A 22,033-nucleotide genomic window follows, 5' to 3' on the forward strand; every position below is an offset into this window, starting at 1 on the left:
GAGGAGCTCACCACATCTGAGAGAGACTAGTGCCCCAAACAAACACCAGAGTCCAGAGTCAGGCAGAGTCTGGATTTGCCCACCTTCACTGTTCATGTGACACACAGGCCTCATGTCAGCACATCCTGCACAGCCTGAAAAGGAAGATAAAACAAACCGTGTTTATGAGATTTTATCTCTGAGTGTCTCAATAACAAGGAGAAGCTGGGAAAAGATCAGAAAAACACGTCCAGAAGCTGTTTTCATGCCTATCCTGTGTTCAGACTGTTAAAAGAACATGTTCTCAATGCTGGGCACATTTATTCAGATATGCGTGGATAAACGTCCTCAGAACAGCCATAATGACTACAATAAAAGCTGTAGGAGTCAGCAACCACATCCACATAGTGCCTCTCAATCCTATTAACACTGACTGGACCAAAAATAGAAAGTATGTCTGAGAACATTTCGTCTATAACTATGAAACCACCAGAGCCCACAAGCTACCACTGCATGTAGTTGTTTCACTGTCAGTCAAAGGAGCTCATAAATAAACTGTGGTATCTATGGGAACACATCAATCAACAAATTTCCATATAAACCCATAGTACATTCCAGGGCTGAGGTCAACAATGAGGTTTTTACGACTCCATTTAATCTTCATCTCTCCCATCCTCATAGCGCTTAAACTGGCAACACTGATGGCATTTTCTTCTGTCAATACTTTTCTCTCTCTCTGTCTTTCCCGTTTCTTTTGAAGTATGTTATTCATTCTTATTTGTTCTTTTCCTTTCTTTTTGTTCAAATGTAAATGCTAAGCAGATAATTGCAAGGCGAGTGTTGGCAAAGCAAAAAATAGAGCCACCACTGAATGCGAAAGGCCTCCGGGGGCTTGGGACTCCTGCAGAGCCAGAGAGCAACCTTACCTTTCATTCCCCTCCATCTTTGTCATGGCCATCTGATTGGTGTTTACAGTGCAGGTTACCCCCACCCTCCCCCCTCCCACACACACACACACACACACACACCCTTCAGCTGTGCTGTGTCACAGGACACGGCTGTTTGTAGTGACAGTGCCAGGACAAGACAAATGGACAAGGTCTTCTTATTTACTGAGGCTTCAAAGTCAACTGTCAGATCCTATCTCTACCTGAAACAGCAGCCATCTGGTTTGACCCAGCCCCTAAAATAATCTCTCTCTCTCTTTTAAACATGTCTATTTTTTCTGTTATGACTCTGCAATACCATATATAGAATTAAACATGTAATGTATGTTTTTTTTTTTTTTTTACCAAATGAGCACCAAACTGCTCATCAAGCCTAATTTTTCCCACAATATTTTATTCACTTAATTTTCACAAATGTGAAGGTACTAACTGTGTATTGAGGCCTTTTTCCTAACACAATCCCACTTAAGCGCTGAAAGCATTTAGAACCCTATTTTCATAACTACGGAGAAACCTCTCAATCTAGTTCTGCCCCTGTTTACTTTGTTTTCATAAGAAGAAGAGAACACCAGTGCACCAGAATGGGCGAGGAGGTGCTGGCTCACACATCAGGAGGAGCAGAGGGAGGGCACACACTCATAAACTCCAGTGCAATGTTATTTATGAAGAAGACATTACGTGCAGAAACGCTGACATGTGATAAACTAAATAATATTGCACTGAAGTTATGAGTGTGCATCTTCCCTCTCCTCCTACTTTGTTCTCATAATCCCGGCCAGTTGAGATGGTGTGTGCAGCACTTCAGCTGTGACAGGGACACAGTAGCACAGTTTCAGTGGATTTAGATAAGGAGAGGATGTTTCTACACATTTCAAGACATTTGAAGACATAAACTCCACAGGTGTGTTGTTGTTACACTGGACAAAGGAACACTGTGTTGCCGTCAGCGGTTCATTCAGAGCACAAGAGGCACTTTCTCTCTTGTTGACCATAATCACAGCAACTGAGGATTCCTGTTTTTGAAGTCGCTATTATATCTGCATCCTGTTGAGGCCACGCTGTCCTGTTCAAGTATCAAACTTCTGGGGGAAAAAAAGACAAAACACTTTGACCGACAAGTGTTGAGGAACTGAACAGGCAACTCGGAATGTTTCTGACCATCCTCTTTTACAGGAAGCTGAACTTCTCACCTTGATTTGAAGGTACAGGACCCTCAGAGTGAGATGCAAAAGGTACAACATTTCCTTCATTCCATGTGCAGTACATAAGCTTATTGCACCTTCTACACCATTGCACTTCCATCAGTTTTCATACTTTGCTCATACTTTACTATTAACCACCTGTACAGTCTTCATATGGATTTTTTTTTTTTTTTTTTTTTTTTTTTTTTTTTTTTTTTTTGCTTCAGTGTGTTTTTATTGTTTAATTGACTTTACCTTAATGTTGTTAATTTTAGTTGTATTTATTTATTTTATTTTTGTCTGTTTTACTGTTTTTGGTCTTGCTGTGTTTTTTAAAAGTTGTCATACAGTTGGGTAGCAACATTTTTTTTATTATTATTATTTATATTTACAAATGGGTACTAAGTAATACCAGTTTTGCTCAAGGTTAGCTGATCCAGAGAAGGACACAAAAAATTCAACTCTCATTGTGCATCTTTTCGACGGTGAAAAGCACAAAACAATATCCCTTTAAATCCGTTCTGGTGTTAAACTACAACTCCCTAAAACCATTCCTTCATGTAGTCGCTGCTGATTGGCTGCCTCTCAGCTAAGCTTCGCCGTCCACGTCTATGTATGGCCTTTCCTCTCCGTCAATCAAACGGAGAAACTCTGAACCAATCAGAGCTGCCGTTTCGCTCCGGTGGGCGGGACGCTACGTTTCCTCACGTAGCAGGTTTGTTTTGTAATCATTGCTAACAACCTGCTGTAACTTCGTGTGTCCACCATCCACTCATGCATCTAGTGCTTTCAGCGGTGTAATATTCGCGATGTGTGCAAGAATGAAGTGATCCGGGCGCCGAGTGCAGTTTGCTGTGAACCCGTGCTGGCTGCATGGTGCTCGGTCTCTCCTGTCGAGACGCTGCCTTGCTTTTTGACGCCTGGGGTTGCAGTCTGGCCTCTAGCCGCGGCTGCGAATTAACTTCACCTCTCAGCATTGCCTTGCTCTGAAATCATGTTTGTTTTATAAAGATGCCGGTGAGGGGGACACTGTAAACTAAATGACTGTCAGAAATATCGCCTCCATTTGTAATATGGTAAGTAGCCTGCCTGGTTAGCCGTTTCACTGTCGCTTGGTGCTGGAGCGTGTCTGTGGTGATGTGCACGGCTGTGTGGGAGCAGCTCTGTGCAGAGGATGCAGGGCTCCGTATCCTCGCTGTGGTCTGTCTGGGAGCTCTCGGTGCCCCGGCAGGCCACTGACACTGAGGCCTGCATCTGAAACCGAGAGATGTGCCAGCGCTTGACGCGCTGCCGCTTGCAAACAGCGCTGCTATCTCCTGTTTGTGGCGACGACACTGCGTGCGGTCTGTGTAGCTGTCACCGGTGATAGACAGGTGAACCGAGCGCTGCCTTTCACAGACGGCTTGTTTTGGTTGCATAACCTGGTCCTCAAGTGGGACGGCTGCATCCTCACTGCGCTGCGCAGGAGCTGAACTAATCTGTGTTTGCATTGTCTGAGCGGTGGTGAGGAGGGGTCAAGAGCAGACTTAAATGTCTGAGGTTGATTCTGCAGGCCAGTCTTTTGTTTGACATGTCAAAAGGTGGCCGCCAGCCTCCTTTTTCCTGCCCCTGGCCTGCACAACTAAGCAGTGACTGTTGAATTGCATAACATATAAATGTAGGCATGATGACCAGGCTATGATGGTGACATTTAAGTTGATATTGTGTCCAATCTTAAAAAGCAGGGAAGGGGATTTTCAGCCCTTGATATGTTTTTTTTTTCCCCCTAAACCATGGCACCTACACTGCTTCTCAAAAGTATTTCCATGGATTCTATGTCATTTTTATTAATTTTTGGGATAAATATTGGTTGAGTGGTATATCAATCATGCAGACTGGTCCTAAGTCGGGTCTTGTGGATAGGACCGTGTCTCTGTGTAGGTCAGTGTCTGCTACCTGAGTTGATTTATCTATGTGGAGTTGAGAATGATGTATGCCACTGGAATAAATTAAATGTAAAAATGTAGCCTAAGTGTTATCTTCAGTGGTCTTTCTTGCTGTGAGTGTGAGTCGTCTGTGATTTGCTTTTCAAATTTATCTGTGGGAGTGTTAACACACCTAGAAACAATTTAAACCACAGCACTGTTAAAGCCACGTGGAGGTAAAGACAGAGACAGGTTAGACTAGACTAGCCCTCGATGAAGCTCTTTTGACAGTCATAGTATAGAGGAGCATTCATTTGTCATTTGGTGGCCAGGTGGCTTGTCAGTCAGAGAGGGTCCATTACCTGTTGTTCAGTCTCCTGCGATGGCTGATGTTCATCTCTGCTGAAGTGCTCTTGAGCTAGACAGTCGGCCTCCTCTATGAGCACTACATATTGCAAAACATATAAGACCCCCTCTGTGACACACAGCCTCATAAGATGATGTTCATTTCTTTTCAGGGGGTTGAAGAATCTAAAGGGAGACATGTCTTATTTCATTGCTTGTCATTAATAATAGATTCTTAACCAGCCAAATCAAGTCAAATTTAGATTTATGATATGACTTCGTGTTGTGTGTTAAAGTGGATTATATAGTGGATATAGTAGATATAGTGGATTGTTTGAGATGTATCAATCTAGAACTAGGTTAATTTTTTATTATAATAAACAGTGAATTCAAGAGCCTTTTTTGTATTATATTCTTTGACATGATCGTATAGTGAAATCACAATAATATATTTTTTTTAAATAACTGTATTTATAATAAGGTAATGGGATGTTTTCAATGTCACATTGCAACCCTATGGTTGCATTTTAGGCCTAAGTCTATAATGGATGTTTCTATGTTGTGGCACTATTGTTTACTACCGCTTTCAAATCCACTGTAATAGCACAGTTTCACTGAGGACTTGATGAGCTATGATTTGTTGCATTAAAAAGACATTCGGCAATCTAGCTCCTATGATGGAAAAATTGCTGTGTGTGTATTTATGTGTGTATATGCGCGTACATGGACGTGTGTCTGCATATGTGTAGCAGCTTCTCAGACTCAAAGCGGAAATTGGACAAAGAGGTATTCACAATTTGCTTTGACTGAGAGAAATGACAGTCATTGAAAGTCAAAGCCATCCCCTGCTGAACCGTCTCCTGTGTTCTCTCCACAAAGCCATGATTCATTTGGGAAAGCTTTGAGCTCTGAAAAATAAAAAAGGGCTCTGTCAAGAGATAAGTGGTATACCTCAGCAATCACCATTGTAAAATACTCCTGACTTTATACATTGTTGTGCGCTATTTATGGTGTAGGCTATCTCCTTTTTCTGAGTTGACACTGACGGGGCGGATTTATTTTTACTGCTATGGAGCCTGAGAAATCAAGCCACAGCATTCTGTGGAAAAATAAGACCTTCAGGAAATGTGACAGACTAGGATGTCTTTTCAGTAATTCACTGAAATAGGACTTACCAATTGTAGCGTGTGAGAAAGGCTTACAGCAAGGTTCCTCTCCTAGATAGGCTTTTAAATCTTCAGTGGCCTGTGGGTAGTTGTTGATAGTGCAGAATTTCCATATTAATTTGGCTATGTGTACACAGAATAGGCACAACAAATTGGGGTTTCATTTTAGCATTGTAACTAATTCTCCATAGGCATGAATGAGCACTGCCAGTGGTGGTGGGTTACTCTGGATGGTGATGATGATGATAACAGCCAAATGTTTCTGTTGAATGTTCATAATGTCTTGACAAGCATAGAATTTCATGTTTTTGTCTCTGGTCTTTTCAGGGCACCAATGCCTCTGCTCTGGAGAAAGACATCGGTCCGGAGCAATTCCCAATCAATGAACACTACTTTGGATTGGTCAATGTGAGTATCGCTTAATCCTCTCATACATTAACAAAGGTCACGGCCATAAACACCGGTGTCTTTTTTCATAACAAACTGTTAGAATCGGGCCCACATGAGCCGTAGTGAGTCACGTCCACTTCTGGACAGCTGGTATTATTGAAGCTGACAGGTTATGTTGTTTGTGGACTGGACTGCCAATTCACTTGTTTTTTGAATATGGAAATTATGTCTCATCACCAGTTGCAGTGTTTGCCAAATACATGAAAATGTGCGGTGTGCACATCAGTGTGTAAAGTTTTGCTGTAGCCAGCTAATTTACCAGATGGAGATGGAGTGTCGATAAGAAACTATGTGAGAGTTCATTTTCATCCATCTACCTGATAGATGCAGACTGGCACGGCTACAGTACCTCTCTCTGTTTAGGTGTGAAGAGCCTGAGCATTTCGCCTTATTTAGAAAGTCCTCACACTCTTTGTTTAAGAGAACGCCACGAGGCCTTGTTACATGTTTACAGAATTAAAGTCTGTTTCCCCACTGAGACGATAACCCACTTTTGTTCTCTTCTTTGTTTTTGTGTCCCTATTCCTTCCTGCCCCTCAGTTTGGAAACACGTGTTACTGTAACTCAGTGCTCCAGGCCTTATACTTCTGCCGGCCCTTCCGGGAGAATGTGCTGGCCTACAAGGCCCAGCAAAAGAAGAAGGAGAACCTGCTCACATGTCTGGCTGACCTCTTCCACAGCATCGCCACGCAGAAGAAGAAGGTGGGCGTCATCCCGCCCAAGAAGTTCATCTCCCGTCTACGGAAGGAGAATGGTGAGGGCCCTAGCTCCTTCTGCCAGCTTAGTTTAAGTCTGCTTAAACTGGGTCAGCACCCTGAGAGCTGCATTGAATACTGTGATTTTATTATGAACATATGAGCTATGCAGATTAACTGCATATGTTTTCCACCGGAAAGTCAAGATTTGTGGAATTTGCATTGTTCAGTGATTTTAAAAAAGCTGGCCTTAATGTAGTCTGGTGAATGTTTGAGGTGAAGGGCAGGTGCATGTTGGTGGTAAGGTCAGTGAGAGCGTGGAACAGAGAGAGAGGCAGATTGTTCTCTGTTGTCCAACTTGAGGAAGCTCTTTATGTGAATGAACAATGCAATCTCTGTTTAGACCAAGCTCTGCTTAGCAGCCTCCTCTCTTACTCTCTTCCCCATTTTCTCTCCCTGCCTGCCTTTCTTTTTCTCAGGTTTCACTTTTCACATGCAGAATTGACAAAATAGGAGTGTGATGGACATTCGTATTATAAGTGTAGGCCGCTGATTTTAGTATTACATTTACCTGTCAAGCAATCCCCCAGTATTATCCCTCCGTTTACTGAAGGGCCATTGTGATCTCTGAATCCCCCCTCCAGACCTGTTTGACAACTACATGCAGCAGGACGCCCATGAATTCCTCAACTACCTGCTGAACACGGTGGCTGACATCCTGCAGGAGGAGAAGAAGCAGGAAAAACAGAACGGACGCCTCAAGAACAACGGCACCGCTGTAACCACAGAGAACGAGACAGAGAACAAAACTGAGCCCACCTGGGTTCACGATATCTTCCAGGGTACACTGACCAACGAGACCCGCTGCCTCAACTGTGAGACGGTGTGTGGCTTTTCTATATTGTGTACTCTTCAGTGTGTAGTGGATGTTATGCTCTGTGCTCTCTCTCCTTTCATTATTTCTAATGAGGTTTACTTGCAGTGTAAAAAATACTTTTGTGAGTACAGTTCCAAAGATGATCCCTCGGCTCCCTCCCTTCTCCGAGCGTCTCTTTAAGGCCTCTGCCAGTCCCTGTGTGGCCCTGAATGACAGATCCCTCCTGAATAAGTCTGAAAAAGAGATTAGCCCTTTGCAGAGAGGAAATGCTGAGAGATGCCATGATGGGCTGTGGCCACCCACTTTACCTCAGTGATGCCAGAGGCTTTGTCCTCAAAATGGCGAGGCTGAGGAAAGAGAGAGCAAAGAGGAGTGTAGCCCTGAACAACCCCTGTGAAAATGCCAAGGTCCTGCGCTGTGCAGAGACAAAGGCCACACAGCAACATCAGCACTTTAGAGACTCTCCTTGTCTTATTTGTGTGAATAGGAGAGGGTGGGTGGGTGTTCAGTCGCACCATAGCAGGTTTATCCTCAGTGACTCAGTCAAAGAAAGTGGAAACTTACTTACCTTGGTTGTCGCGCCTTCTCTTTGGCAGGTTAGCAGCAAAGATGAGGATTTTCTGGATCTTTCTGTGGATGTGGAGCAGAATACATCAATAACGCACTGTCTCAGGTAGTATTGACCCATTATACAACCAGCCGCCCCTAGCAATCTGACAAAAGCTTCTCTTCCCTGAGTGAGATAAACTAACCAAGACTCTCGTCGGCTTGCTCTCCCCTCCAGGGACTTCAGCAACACAGAGACCTTGTGCAGTGAATACAAATACTACTGCGAGACATGCTGCAGCAAGCAGGAAGCACAGAAACGGTCAGTCATGCATTGAGCTACGTAATAATAGGGACATGATCGCATAAGCGGTCACCACCAACCTAAGATTTACACAGTGGTCTAATATTTAATTGTCAATTAAACCTTTATTTAAGGAGGTTACCCAGGTTACAGCTTACCCACAAACCATACAAGTAAAAACATGAGGGGCAAGATTAAAACAGATTTATAGTTTGAGAGTCAGCCATGTCACTAACTTACAAAAAACATGAACACCTGCCAACAGAGTCAGCCTCTAATTGCTTTAGAAGAGTTTTAAATTCACCTAGAGTAATAAGGTCCTTAAGTTTCAGTTTATTTTGGAGCATCTTCCAGTTAAAAGGGGCACAGAACCTAAAAGCTCTCTTACCCACCTCGATTTGTACCTTAAATAAGTTGAGTAAAAGTAAGCTTTTCAAATGTAGCCTGTAGTTGAGGCGCTTATCTCTGAAATGCAAGAGATCAAATAGAGTGTAAGCAGAACATAAGAGAGTCTTCTTATAGACAATGCAGGCCAACCAGCACAGGCATGAAGGGAGCTATAATCGGTATTGGTTTTATAAATTAAAATAAACCTCAGGCCCCTGTGATTGATTGTGTCTGAAGACTGTCAGCTTTGTGCTGACGCATGCATCCACAAAACGTCACCATTATCAAGGACATGCAAAGACGTTGCTGCAGCCCAATCACATCTAGCCTTAAAAGAGAAACAAGTTAAAAACCAGCTTGAGCTTGAATTTGGACACCAGCTGCTGAACAGGTGGTTTAAAAGAGAGACTCTCATCATGTAAAATACCTAAACATTTGTGAGATGACACTACTTCAGTGTCTTTGTCATGGACAGACAATTGGTCTGAGACTGTGTGGCCTGTTTTTGGTTTAGATGAACAACATAACCTTAGTTTTTTTTTTTTTTTTTTTTTTTTTTTAAATCAGTCTTCAGTACTAGTTTCAGGTGACAAATTTGACTGTCCAATATTAAAAAACAGTATTTTTTTTCTGTTAGTGCAGTAAAGTGACATCAATGCAAGTTTAAAACAATACCAGGTAACAGAGTCACAAACTAATTAGACATCATCTTGACAGAACAAGACAGGACAAAAAAAAAAAAAAGAAAAATAGCAAGAAAGACAAACAAAACAAACAGGAGTGGCAAGTATAGCTGGTGTGTCTTTAAGGGGAAGAAAGTTCATATGAGGGGTGTTAATGAATCTAAATACATATCTAAATATCTAAATATATAGGCGTGATGTGGGAAAATGTGTGTATTGGAAGGGGCAGCCAGAGGAAGAGGGGTTGGGCTGAGGTTGGGGATGGGAGTGGGATGGATGGGGTGAGCAGAGATCGTCCGAGGGTTGGAGTGGGAGGAGGAGTGGGATGGGTGGGATGAGTGGGGTGATGGGATAGGGGAGATTGTAGTTTATCAAAAGCAAATGACAGCATCATCAGCATAAATAGCAGTGTGATGTGTTACTGTGCAAATTGTGCGTATAGTGCCCTGCAGTGTCCTGACTGTGTGTGTCTGTGCAGGATGCGTGTCAAGAAGCTGCCTATGATCCTGGCTCTGCACCTGAAGAGGTTTAAATACATGGAGCAGCTGCACCGCTACACCAAGCTGTCCTATCGCGTGGTCTTCCCCTTAGAGCTGCGTCTCTTCAACACGTCCGGGGACGCAGTCAACCTGGATCGCATGTATGATCTAGTGGCCGTCGTCGTTCACTGTGGCAGGTATAGTAGTACCTATAGTTTTGATTACCGCTTCAAAATAAAAGACTGCTAAATTGGCGGGAGAATATTTGTGGATCATGAGTTCTTTGTAAACAGCTGCTGCTTATAGTGTGTGTCTGTCTATCTATCAATCACAGAATTATGACACATTCTGCATGAAGTGATGACTCATCGTTTTTATTTACTTTTTATTCTTTGCGGTTACTAAACTTCACAGCGTATAACAAATAGATGTAGCACAGAAAAAAAAGTAATCAAGTGAAAATGATCTAAAATATGTGTAAAAAGTATCATACAAATCCAAAATAATATGCAGGAACAGTACATGTGCAGGCTGAAGCAGTAAAACGTTTTTGTGCCGACTGTTTTCGCCATAAAAGAAAATGTTTCAGTGCACTATTCAGTCTCTCAGGAGTAATAACTATTACTCATTTTTATACATGTGAGCCTTATACTTGAATTTTCTACTTGGAATAACATTTCAGAAAAAAGATGTCACCAAATATTCACAACATTGTTTTGCACATGAGCCCACCTGCATAAAGATACACAGACACACATCAACACACCCTTCATCTGTGCTGCATGATGAACTGCAGCAGCCCCAGTCATCCACGTGCCAATTTTGTTTGGCCATTAGACTTTTTTTTTTTTTTTTTTGTACTGTATGATTGCTGAAAATATTTTTTAAAAATGGGTTCAAATTTTTCTCTCATAAGTTGTGCAACAGAGCAGTAGCAGCTTGTAGGGGATTGTAATGTCTGTGTATTAGAGATTCACTGCTCGTCTGTGTGTGCTCAGTGGTCCAAACAGAGGTCATTACATCACCATAGTGAAGAGTCACGGCTTCTGGTTGCTGTTTGATGATGACATTGTGGAGGTACGTCACTCTCAGTCTCAGTCTCTGTCTGAAATGGCCTGGTTGTCGTTCCATGACTCACCTGTTTGTACATCTGTTGTTGTTGTTGTGTCTTTTCATTAAGTAGTGTCTCACCGTTCTCCTTTGTGCAGAAAATTGATGCCCAGGCCATTGAGGAGTTTTACGGGCTTACCTCAGACATCTCAAAGAACTCCGAGTCTGGATACATCCTCTTCTACCAGTCCAGGGAGTGACTGGACCGGGATCTGTGACGCGGGAGAGGACAGGACAGGATGAGACCTTTTTAACTTTTAGCCTAACTGACCTGGACTCTTGCCACCTCCATTGCCCCTTCCCCCGTCCCCTTCCCATCCTGTCGCCCTCCTCCACATCAAAAAAACCTCTCTGAGACATGTGCCAAGACCATCCTCTGTCCCACGGCTAGTCGCTGGGTTTACCTGCACTTCATCTCCCTGTTGTCCTTTTCCTCGCGGCCCCTCCCTCGGCCTGCTGGGAAGTCTGTAATTTGCTTCTTGCCCTTCAGTCACCTGCATCTGGACTGCACTTTAGAACAAAAGCAACAAATGCTCACACGACGATGAGGAAGAAACACAAAGGAGTCCGCATCCACAATGAGTGCCCTTGATGTGGGCCCTCTGGCTAGCCAATGCTCCTCTCCGGGTTTCCAGGAACACACTGTGGCAAAGGGACTGGTGCACAGACTGTTGTCACTAATGGTATTGTATCATTCATGTGTATATAAGGTCTGCTTCCACAATGTGTCACACACTCATAATTCCTCTCATTAGGGCTGTCCCATGACTTTTTGCTAACACTGTCTAGTTTTTTGTCTTAAACCCTGGTGGATGCATGAGCTTGAAGCAAATGAAGTTGGAGACAAACACTGTATAATACGCATAGAGAGGTTTCATACATTTCCAGTAGCTTTGAAGTATCTGAGCATTTATTTGGGATGTCTCGACAAAATCTGTCAATTATTGGACAATTGGGTAAAGTTGCTTGATGACAGTATGGAGGTTGTCTAAGTCCCATGGAGTATCACACGCAGCAGCTGCTCTGTTTGTCTAAGCAAATGGTGATCCAGCACTTCTTAACACTTTATCCAAGTGAACCACATGCTCTAACACTAGACAAGTAAGGAGGTTCTTCTGTGTGTAATAGAAGCTGACCTTTCTCTGTCACATCCAATATAGATCGCCAGTCAGACCAGTTGAATCCTTAGACCTTTTATCTTGATATAAATTCCCTATTTATTGAACTTATTTATTACTGTTTGGTATTTGTAATGTTGACTGCTGGTTAATGGAGGTATGTGTGTAGTACGGCTCCATCGAGAGCTTTGTATGTTAGACTCCCGTCTTTTGTCGAGGCTCTCTCAGTGTGAAGGACGAGTTTTGCGTGGTACACAATTTGTGTAGGCCTGATTTGTCTCGGTTTGGGTCGGGCTGAAACACGACTTTATATTTTGTGTGTACGTTTTGCGTGCGTGTGCTGAAGACGGATTCAGATGGAATACGAGAAACAAAACTCATCTGCCTAAGCATTCGATTGATGTGAAAAAGTGAAGATAGTGCAATAGGACTTGAAGTTATCCAATGTCGAATTTCCCAGTGAGGCTAGTATATATGTGTCGGTGTACGGTGTGTTACATGTGTTTTATTACCAGCTGGTCTCTTCTCTGTGCTGTGTGTTTGTGTGCTCATGATATCAAACAGCCCCTCCTTCACCACATGCAATGTAGAGAGCTGGTGTCAGCTTGTAACATTAGCTGGGATGTTGTTTACGACGTTCCTTCGCCCATCTTTTTCTTAAACCTACAGTGATGACCCTTTTTGATAAGTGATATTTTTCATTCCTATGTTGAACTACAGTATGTGTAAATTTCTTTACCTCTTGGTTTGTTTCCATTAGACATTTGACTTGGATGATGTAAATTGTGTGTCCACTATGTAGCACATTGGAACATCTAATTTCCATTGTAAAAGTCCAGTTTACATGCTCTGTATCGCTTCATCCAGTGCTGATGTTGTTGAACTCCCTGCTAGATTTTTTTCCCTCCAGTCCCCAGGGTTTGTTGCCATGCACTGTAGAAGAGAGCGACATCAAAAAGCTGGTTTTTCATGTGAATGACATTCCAGTTTGCTGCACATCAGAGGAAATTACCATTTCAAATGCATCTCATTATAAATAAGGGGTAGTCATAGGATTGATTTGCTTGCTTAGTGTCTGTGTATATGAAAGAGACAGACTTTAAGAAGAAGGAAGCTGGAGTAGTCCCCTCTTGGATATTGAATGAACTTGTCTCTGCCGTCTCTTCTGTCTGGTCTATGTAAATGGGTCAAGTCACATGGAATACGTGCCAAACTGGAGATGCTAATGATTTTGCAAAACTGGAACAGTCTTTAACAGAACATTATTTTCTTTGTAAAGATACAACTGTACATATATATTATGTAGAAAAAAAAAACACTCCTGAAAATAGGAACATATTTTTTTAAATTCAAGAAGCTTAAAATGTAAAGATGAATACTCTCATGGCAAAGATTTTAGCTTAATCTTGACCATCGACGAAATCCTGTAAGAAGTACTGTGCTGTTTTACAATCAGTTAATTACATAATCAGTCACCGAATTAAAGTCACAATCTGTCGTATTGGGATGCTCTTTGTGTCAGGTTGAACTGAGCCATGGTAGGAAAAAGAAAAACAGTAGCCAGAAATAGTCTGAGACGTTTTAGACCTGGGTGGGAAGAGAGACTCTCTCGATGTGCTGATCTTCCATTAACACTTATGCACATGCCCTCACTGAGATGCTCAGTCATTGCACTTCTGACGTGGTCTTATTCTATATCTATTACTGTGATAGTGTTCTACCTAGGAGACCTCAGGTGCAGTGTCTTGTGTGGAGAAGGACTGTACCGGGTACAATCTGATGATGGAGGTCGTGGGAGAGAAAAGGGAGATCAGAAGAACTCTCCCTCTCTCTCTGCTTTGTGTAAACTGAAAGTGCACTTTATTAGTGATGAGCTTAAATGCTTTAACATGAAGAACCACAGTCTAACACGGTAATTTTGAGTTTTTCTTCTGTTCAATAAAATGATTTTATCAACTAACTTTTGTTGCGGGGTTGTCAGTCATTGCTGAATTTTTCAGTGTTTATTTCCACTTTGCAAGAATGGGACGATAAACCTCTTGCACCTTTGTTGCTTTTCTCACCTAACTGCTGCTTCCAGAGTTATTCGCTGTGCTGCACACAATCATCTCATAATCTCTCACTGCTTTTTTAGGTATCCTGTCTGTATGTACGCATGCCAGCTAAGAGAACATGCTGTGATAACAACCTTTGTGGAAAAACAAGGCTGTTCTCAGGGCAAGCTACGAAGAAAAAAATATTGAGAAAGGTAAACATAAATGATGGGAAGCCCCTTCGCTGCCAGACAGCTTATTTTGCCTCCCATCCCGTGCCTCTCCTCTTCCTGTCTACATTTCAGAAAAACGTCCAAGTCGGTGCAGATGATGTCTTAATCTACTAGATATTGGCTGTTTGGTTAGTTTTTCATTGTAAATTACATTGTGTCCTCACAGCGATTAATTTCTCGTTCTCTAAGTCACCCTTAAACCTCGGCTAATCCTGCGGGAGAAAAATACTGAAACTCCCAAGAGTCTGACACAGCCTTTTTTTTTCTGTGTTGATACCTCCGCTTCTTCCCTCTCCTCCTTAAGCCCTCGACCTGCTCTCACTCTCTCACCAATGCCACCGCTAATACCCCTCAACAGGCAGTGATGCATGTCGCCTGGTAGCAGACTGCATGCAGCACTGAGGCACAAGGGACATTTCAATATCCCCAAACCAACTAAACAGTCTAACACCTTTGAGCAATAGTTCAAATTCATAACTTTCTCGCTGAAAAAGATCCCAAACTCATATTAATACATTGTCTAAGGCAGGGGTGTCAAACTCGTGCCATGGAGGGCCAAGAGGCTGCAGGTTTTCATTCCAACCAACAACTCCACCAGGTGATTTCACTGATTAGTCCCGCCTCTCTGTTTCGAGGTAGGGTGATCAGTGAAATCACCTGGTGGAGTTGTTGGTTGGAATGAAAACCTGCAGCCTCTTGGCCCTCCATGGCACGAGTTTGACACCCCTGGTCTAAGGGTTTCATTGCATCCATAGTGGGCATATGAATTGGTTTCATATTTTCTATGTCATCTAAACACAGCCCTAAAAGTTCACTACATAAAATTGTACTTAAAAGGATGGTAGACCTAAATCCAGTTAAAAATGGGAAATTTCTTCAGTATTATTCTTAGTACTATTCTTCTTAGTGCTGTCTTCATCATTCACTGAGATTTGAGCATTCCTAAAAGTCAGTAAGTGTATGAAATTGAGTTTTAGGGGCTGCATTTTCAACAGGAACACATTTCAGCAGGGCTGTTGGGCTTTCGTTCCCCTTGTAGGGTAATGATGCTGTCCGAACACTGGTAAGACCAACCAACTGTCCAGCAAAGTGAAAATATCCTGTTTGTTGAACTGAGAGAGCTATGGGTCTTGGAAGTGCTGCAACAATATGTTAGATAATGTGTTCATAGTTAACATTGCTAATATCTTGTGGAAGCCAATAGAGCTGATGTGAGAAAGTTGACACCTGACACCATCAGTAACTAAATCTCCATATTAGAAGCACGTTGTTAGACCTGGCCACTTCACTGCAGATTGTAAAAACAATCCTGCAGAGATGACAAAATACGTCTTGCAAGTAGGCATCTCTGAAGTCGTACACAACTCGCAAGATGCCTGGTTACTGCACATTCCTTAGCCCAAGGGGGTGAAGTTTTACCCTCCTTAAAAGCAAAGTACTGTGTGATGTAGGTTGCAAAAAATTGCATGGGATTAGCATAAGGTGGGCATGTCTGTAAAGGAGATACCCATGGGTACCCATAGAACCCAGTTTCATTCAGATATCATGAGGTCAGAGGTCAAGGGCCCCTTTGAAAATAGCCATCCCACTTTATTCCTCAGCAAAATTTAGCCTAAATTTTGAACGATCGACAACCTAGCCTGACATGCTTGGTGGCAATGAATTCCTCAGGTTGTCAAGTTTAGCATCCATTTTTAAAACTCACTACAGCCTCTAAAAGACAACATAACGGCCAAGGTTACTGGCAGTGTTGGCAGAGTTTAAGAGATTAATTCATTGGGGGTCACCAGAAACATTTACGAGAATGCCTCCTGTAGGCTCAAGCGACAAAAATAATAATAATGAAATAAAGTTGAAAATGCATCAGCATTTATAGTTGAGAGTACATAGTGCCCATTATCAGCCTTATTCCACACTTTTTGTCAGTTGAATCTAAATGGTCCTCTCTTCAGTCAACCCTCAGTTTTGCAGCTTTGCCTTTAAGTCACTGGCTGAGTAACATTTGCTGATCTGATGGATGAGATGGCTTCATCTTATCAAGCCAGGTCTGCGTCCAAGATGAGTTACAGAGCTCTATAGTAACTCTATAGTTCTCCTCCATCAAAGGACAACCTGGAATTATTTTGATTACACAAAATTATAGCAATCATCTGCATAATTACCTCACCAACATTAACAGCGAGCATTTTACATAGACTGGGAAATACTGAATTAAATGTAAAATTGCATGGACTCTCATGTGGGTCAGGTTTCTGTGGGCCATTAATGTGCACAGCCACATCTCTATTGCTCTCGTTATTCAATCAGTTCAGGGGGACAGATCTCTGCGATGTGGATCATGCCTCGCCCTGTATGCTGTAACAGATCTTTACTTTGACCTGAGACCGGACAAGACAATGGGTGACTGAGGCTAGGGTGTTTATTTTTTCTGATAATTCGCTGTTACAATTAGGACATGAAGTCACACTGAAAACAGCAGGTGGTCTTAGTCATGATGCCGACTCTTCATTCTGTTTCTATGAAAAGGCCCTGGACTCTTCTCAGAAACACTTCACCTCCTGCAGAGAGTTGTTCAAAAGGATAAACACACATGCAACACACACACACAGTTTGGACCAGAAAGTTACAGTTCCGTGCTTATCAGCCCACTCGGAGACCTTCAGCTTCCTCCCACAAACAAAAGATAAGATAAATGTCACTAAAGTGAAAGCACAGTAATGCAGAGAAGACTTATGTTTGTGAACATTGAAACAAAGCATCATTATTTGAAATGTTAGTCCTATTTCTGAACAAGAATGATGTTGAGAAACAAAGTAACTGTCAAGCACCTTTATTATTACTTTCTCCGTGGCTGAGAAGTGTTCCTGTTTCTGTAAAGAAGGATGTGTTCCAGGCCAAAGGTGTTCCAGGAAATATCACTCAGATATTTCAGGTTTTTGAAGCTTATTTAATTTATCATGGTCTGGAAGTTCAGTTCAGTTAATCCAAACATTTTTCCCTCAGTGTATTTTTGACCAACTAAAGACAAATGTTGTAGCCTTCATCAGCAATAGCAGTGGAAGTAAACTGAGACAAAAAAAAAAAAAAAAAAAAAAAAACATTACGCTGATAAATGACTTTTCCAAATAATTCACAATATAGTTACTATGATTAAGAGCCTCCAGTACAGGATAAAAACAATTTTCACGTCATTCCAGTGAAACATATTAGCAAGAAGCAGTAATAACATGAGAAAATCACAGTAAGCATGCTTATTGCCTTTCAGTGCCAACCAAATATAGACCATATGCAAAACATTTTTGCCATGTTACACTTTACGCAATTCTAGGACATTAGTCAGAGTTATTTTTGGGATGGTCACATCAGAACAGGCCAAATAAATCCATTGTTTCTCACTAATTCTTGGAACGAAGCTCTAAAAATAGCGTTTTGATGTAAATTCCTTTGCAAAGCCCACAGAAAGAGGAGGGGTTGGTAACTTCCAGTTAGTCCTCCCTGGATTCCTCTCTGCCAAGTAGACTGCCAACTTTGCTGTTATCAATATGAGGCCATCTCCTAGTCACAGGCCCTGGTCACCCTTCAGCTCAGAAGACACTAAACCTATTATAATACTTCTCAATGGCTCTCAATATTGCATTATGCACACAGCTTATGCTTTTACCAAATACCAGAATATCTAATCAATGATGCCAATATGATGATGCCAAGATAAAGTAAGTGAATAGCAATGACACTCCAAAAGATCCTGAAACTTGTTTCACATTATAATGACTATAAAATTACAATGTGCAGTATACGTGTGATTCTAAAAACACTTGTCTAATACTGAAATAGTAAAATAAAGATCTCTGACTGCTGTACACTTTTAACCAGGGCTATAATCTAATCTCTCTATTAATGACAAAGTGCCCTGCTCACCTACACACACCTGCTTAGTCATTCTCCATTGTCTCTTTTCAAACACTTGTCTCTTTTGTCCCCTGATCTAGTTTTCCGACTGCTTCTTTTTTGACTCGGTGTTGCTCTAAGTGTGTCAGCCGCAGACTAAAAAGCTCTCCGTCTCTCTCTGTGAGCCCAGCAACATGACAGCAGTGCTCGCTATAGAGGAAAAAAAAAAAAAGTATATAAGAAGATGTTACACAAAAGGTTTCACAGCACATTTATCATCAAGGACATGTGTCTGATGCATTCATATGTCCAATTTCACCATAACTACCAAACCGATCTTGCTCACTCTCACAGTTTACTGATAAAATCAAATTCAGAGCCCTTTCACCTTTGTTCAGCTCAGCTCAATTCAAAACTAGTTTTAATGCCACTAGTCAAATAGTGTTACTAAAGCAAATTGTGATATAAATCAATCAATAGATAGATACAATGTTTAAAAAAACATTTGCAGTATTATACTTTGCAGTGCTGTAATGACAGCAGATGATACAAAAAAATTCTCTTTGCATTATGCTCATTAAATACAGGACATGAATTCATCATCTGTGTGAGGAACATTATGTGTTTTGGGCGGCATATGTAGGTAATAATTATGTCGGATTTAAAATACCAGATTTGCAATGTGTGGAAGCCTTGCCTACGCCTGTTTTCTAGGATTGACTGCCCCCAGATGGACAGTCTCATTTACAGCTAGAGCTCTGTTCCAGCAACACCACCCATCACTAAACAGAGTCAGGGTTCATACCAAAGCCCACCGTAGACACTGCACAGAGAGCAGGATAACACTACATGGAGAGGTAATTCCAAATGTAATGCAAGTGTCTGTGTAAATTGCAAGCAACAGCATAAGCATTATTTAAGAGGCACGTTTATGAAAGGCGCTGTGTAGCATTTTACATCAATAAATCATTGCCACACATTTTGAAATGTTAAGAGTAAATATCACAACGAAACAACACTGTCAGTGAGAACACACAATCTGCTGAATTGCTCTGTGGCTGAAACAGAAAGAGAGCTTATAGGGCCAGTAAAGCTGCAACTGCTTCCATATAGTATGACTCTTATTTTCAGGGCAGATTAACAATCCAGTGCATAATTTCTGCTGCCTCCTTGCTCCCTCTTCATCATCACACTCCCTCAGTTACAGAAATTTTCCAGAACTGACAAGGCAGTTAGCGCTCATCCAACCACGATTCTTCATTGAAACGGAAATCTCCAAGGTTGTGTAACTTGATTAAAAGAGTGGAATCCTCAGTCGTCATACTGAAGCTATTGTAACTGGTGTTCATAATAAAGCTTTGAGCGAAACCCACAAGCCTTTAAGTATTATACTAGAGGTTAATGTTGAAATTATTCATCTTGTAGGATAGAAATCACTGGCTAGATGCTATTTATTGTTTAGTGGCTTTTGAGACATTGGGAAATTTTCCAGATTGGCATCACATGTTACTTTGCTCCAGGTGAAATCAACAGGAAGCCAAAGACAGCTCCCAAGTGTTTTTTTGTTTGTTTGTTTGTTTGTTTGTTTGTTTGTTTGTTTTGACTTATCTGGAAATTTCAGTGTTATATACGCTTCAGCATTTGATGATTTTATCTTCCTAATTTTTTATTAAAATAATTCAAGAACCGTATTGGCAATTTGCAGCCACAACGATATTGCAGTTGTCAACCTCAAACGGTGTGTTTACCTTCAAAACTTCCCACATATTTACAGGAAAAAAAGATGAGCATGCAGGTACATATGTTATCTCTTTATGGAGTGTTGTTGATAGTCATAGCCATTTGTTGGATGTGCACTTTGAGAAGTGAGTTTGTACAATGAAATTGTTTCTATGAATTTTTATTTTTGTTATTTATTTTCATTTTATATTCCTTACGTGCCTGTGAGTCAGCTCCTAAAACATTGTACTGCCAGACTGGAATCTGCATCAAACAGTGATGCAGTAGTCCAGATTTAGCCCGTGTTACGTCAGTTCTATATACAAGCTCCATAAATGATTGATGCATTTGTTAGTAAACAAAGAGAAACAATATCACAGGGTTCAGAACGGCAAAGAGACTGCTCACCTTCAAAGCTGCAGTGGGCTAATTTGCACATTGGAAGCTCCTAATGGCAGTGAGCGGAAACTGTTTGTTCACATGAAAAACCGAAACTTCAATACCCAGAAATCATGTGGCATGTTGTCAGCAAAATTCACACAGCACCGACTCAGCCAGCCTGTTATCACTTTACACCAAAGCAAACCACAGGGATGCAAGGAGTGAAAGATCTAATGTTGGTGAATTCAGCCTTTTCTGAGCGAAGAGCTAACTCACCGCTGTTTAGGAGACAGTTTGTATTTCACTCTAAAGTTTCTTAAAGTTCATCTGTGGGCAGAGAAGAGCACATACCTGACAGCAAAGTTTCAGCTGGGCAAATAAATTTAATAAATGAGATCTCAATTAGGTGGGATGGGACACTTTGCTATTGCAGCTGTTCTTTGATGGCTGAATTTTTACATCAGATCTTGCCTAGTGCAACTTTAATGCTGTTCTCTTTTATTCTCTTTTATGTGAGTTGTCCAAGTTCCTTTCCCAGGCTTGTTGTCGAGACAGTCTTGCATCTCCAATGTGCCTTTTAGGAGCAAAGACAAATAGCTGGTTTGACAAAAGTGCCTTTTTTACATTATCCAAGTGTTTTTTTTTTTTTTTAAGTGTTCCACAAACTTGACATGTTTGAGAATTTTCTCAACGAGTAGAAGAGCATGTAATGCTTCAGTTGTGGTGAAAACATGAAAGGTTTTCACACAACAGCAATATGTATTTTAGCAATAGGGTTTTGTATTTGCAGATCAATATACAGAGTCCTCTATCATATTACAAACTATTTAGTTGCACTAACTGATGTTCAGAGAGAACCACAGCTGTACGTGTTTATGTGTTCTGTCTCAGTTTACCAGAAGGTGAATGCATCACTTTTAATTCCTTTGATTTTTTTCGTAAGAGTTTTTCAGCAGTGTTTTAATCTTTTTTAACCTCAAATCCTTAGGTTTTTTTTTTATTCTTTCCCATGATAAAAAAAAAAATTGTTTGTACTTTCGTCTTGTTACATGAATAGATAAATAAAAGAATTAGATCTCCTTACAAAGAATCTTAACAGAAACAATATATATATATATATATATATATATATATATATATATATATATATATATGTGAGCATTAATGTTGAGATGCACATAAGCAAATTTGAGACATGAGTGGATGGACGAATGCAGCGCACATGCACACACATACACACGTGTGCACACAAAAACACAGTTAAGCACACAAACACACACACACATGCACACAAATAGACAGTTAAAGCAAACACACAGTTTGAAAAATTTCAAGTTCAGACACTTGAGCAAACAAATAGCAACACTTCACACACGCACAAAACAGCCACATATTGTCACATGTCTGGAAACACGTTTCACAGCTGAGATCACTAAGACCACCTAGTCTTGCAGAGGTATTTGTCTTACACACTCACTGGTACACAGACAGTAGATTAGAGCTCCAGCTAAGCAAATAGCTGGAGCTATTTGCACACAATGTAATATCATCTTACATCTAAAGCTCTGATTTCAGTAACATGACAATAATATACAGAAATCAAATAGT

General features: G+C 41.2%; 1 protein-coding gene across 1 annotated transcript; it reads left to right on the forward strand.

The window, feature by feature from the left end:
• Positions 1-2,810: 2,810 nt before the first annotated feature.
• usp46 (ubiquitin specific peptidase 46) lies at positions 2,811-14,131 on the forward strand. Its single transcript, XM_030049923.1, has 9 exons — positions 2,811-3,183; positions 5,850-5,930; positions 6,513-6,726; positions 7,312-7,550; positions 8,141-8,217; positions 8,329-8,412; positions 9,943-10,140; positions 10,942-11,020; positions 11,152-14,131. Exons 1-9 carry the CDS (start codon positions 3,148-3,150, stop codon positions 11,251-11,253), a joined length of 1,110 nt encoding a protein of 369 aa, XP_029905783.1. The 5' UTR covers positions 2,811-3,147; the 3' UTR covers positions 11,254-14,131.
• The last annotated feature ends 7,902 nt before the right edge of the window (positions 14,132-22,033 follow it).

This window comes from Myripristis murdjan, chromosome 4, assembly GCF_902150065.1.
Source record: "Myripristis murdjan chromosome 4, fMyrMur1.1, whole genome shotgun sequence".
Taxonomy (NCBI): domain Eukaryota; kingdom Metazoa; phylum Chordata; class Actinopteri; order Holocentriformes; family Holocentridae; genus Myripristis; species Myripristis murdjan.

Excerpts from the sequence above, each read along its gene's own strand:
- usp46 (XM_030049923.1), top strand. The coding sequence starts at position 3,148 with ATGACTGTCAGAAATATCGCCTCCATTTGTAATATG. Across the intron at positions 3,184-5,849 it reads TCGCCTCCATTTGTAATATG|GGCACCAATGCCTCTGCTCT; the intron begins GTAAGTAGCCTG and ends TGGTCTTTTCAG. Across the intron at positions 8,413-9,942 it reads AAGCAGGAAGCACAGAAACG|GATGCGTGTCAAGAAGCTGC; the intron begins GTCAGTCATGCA and ends GTGTCTGTGCAG.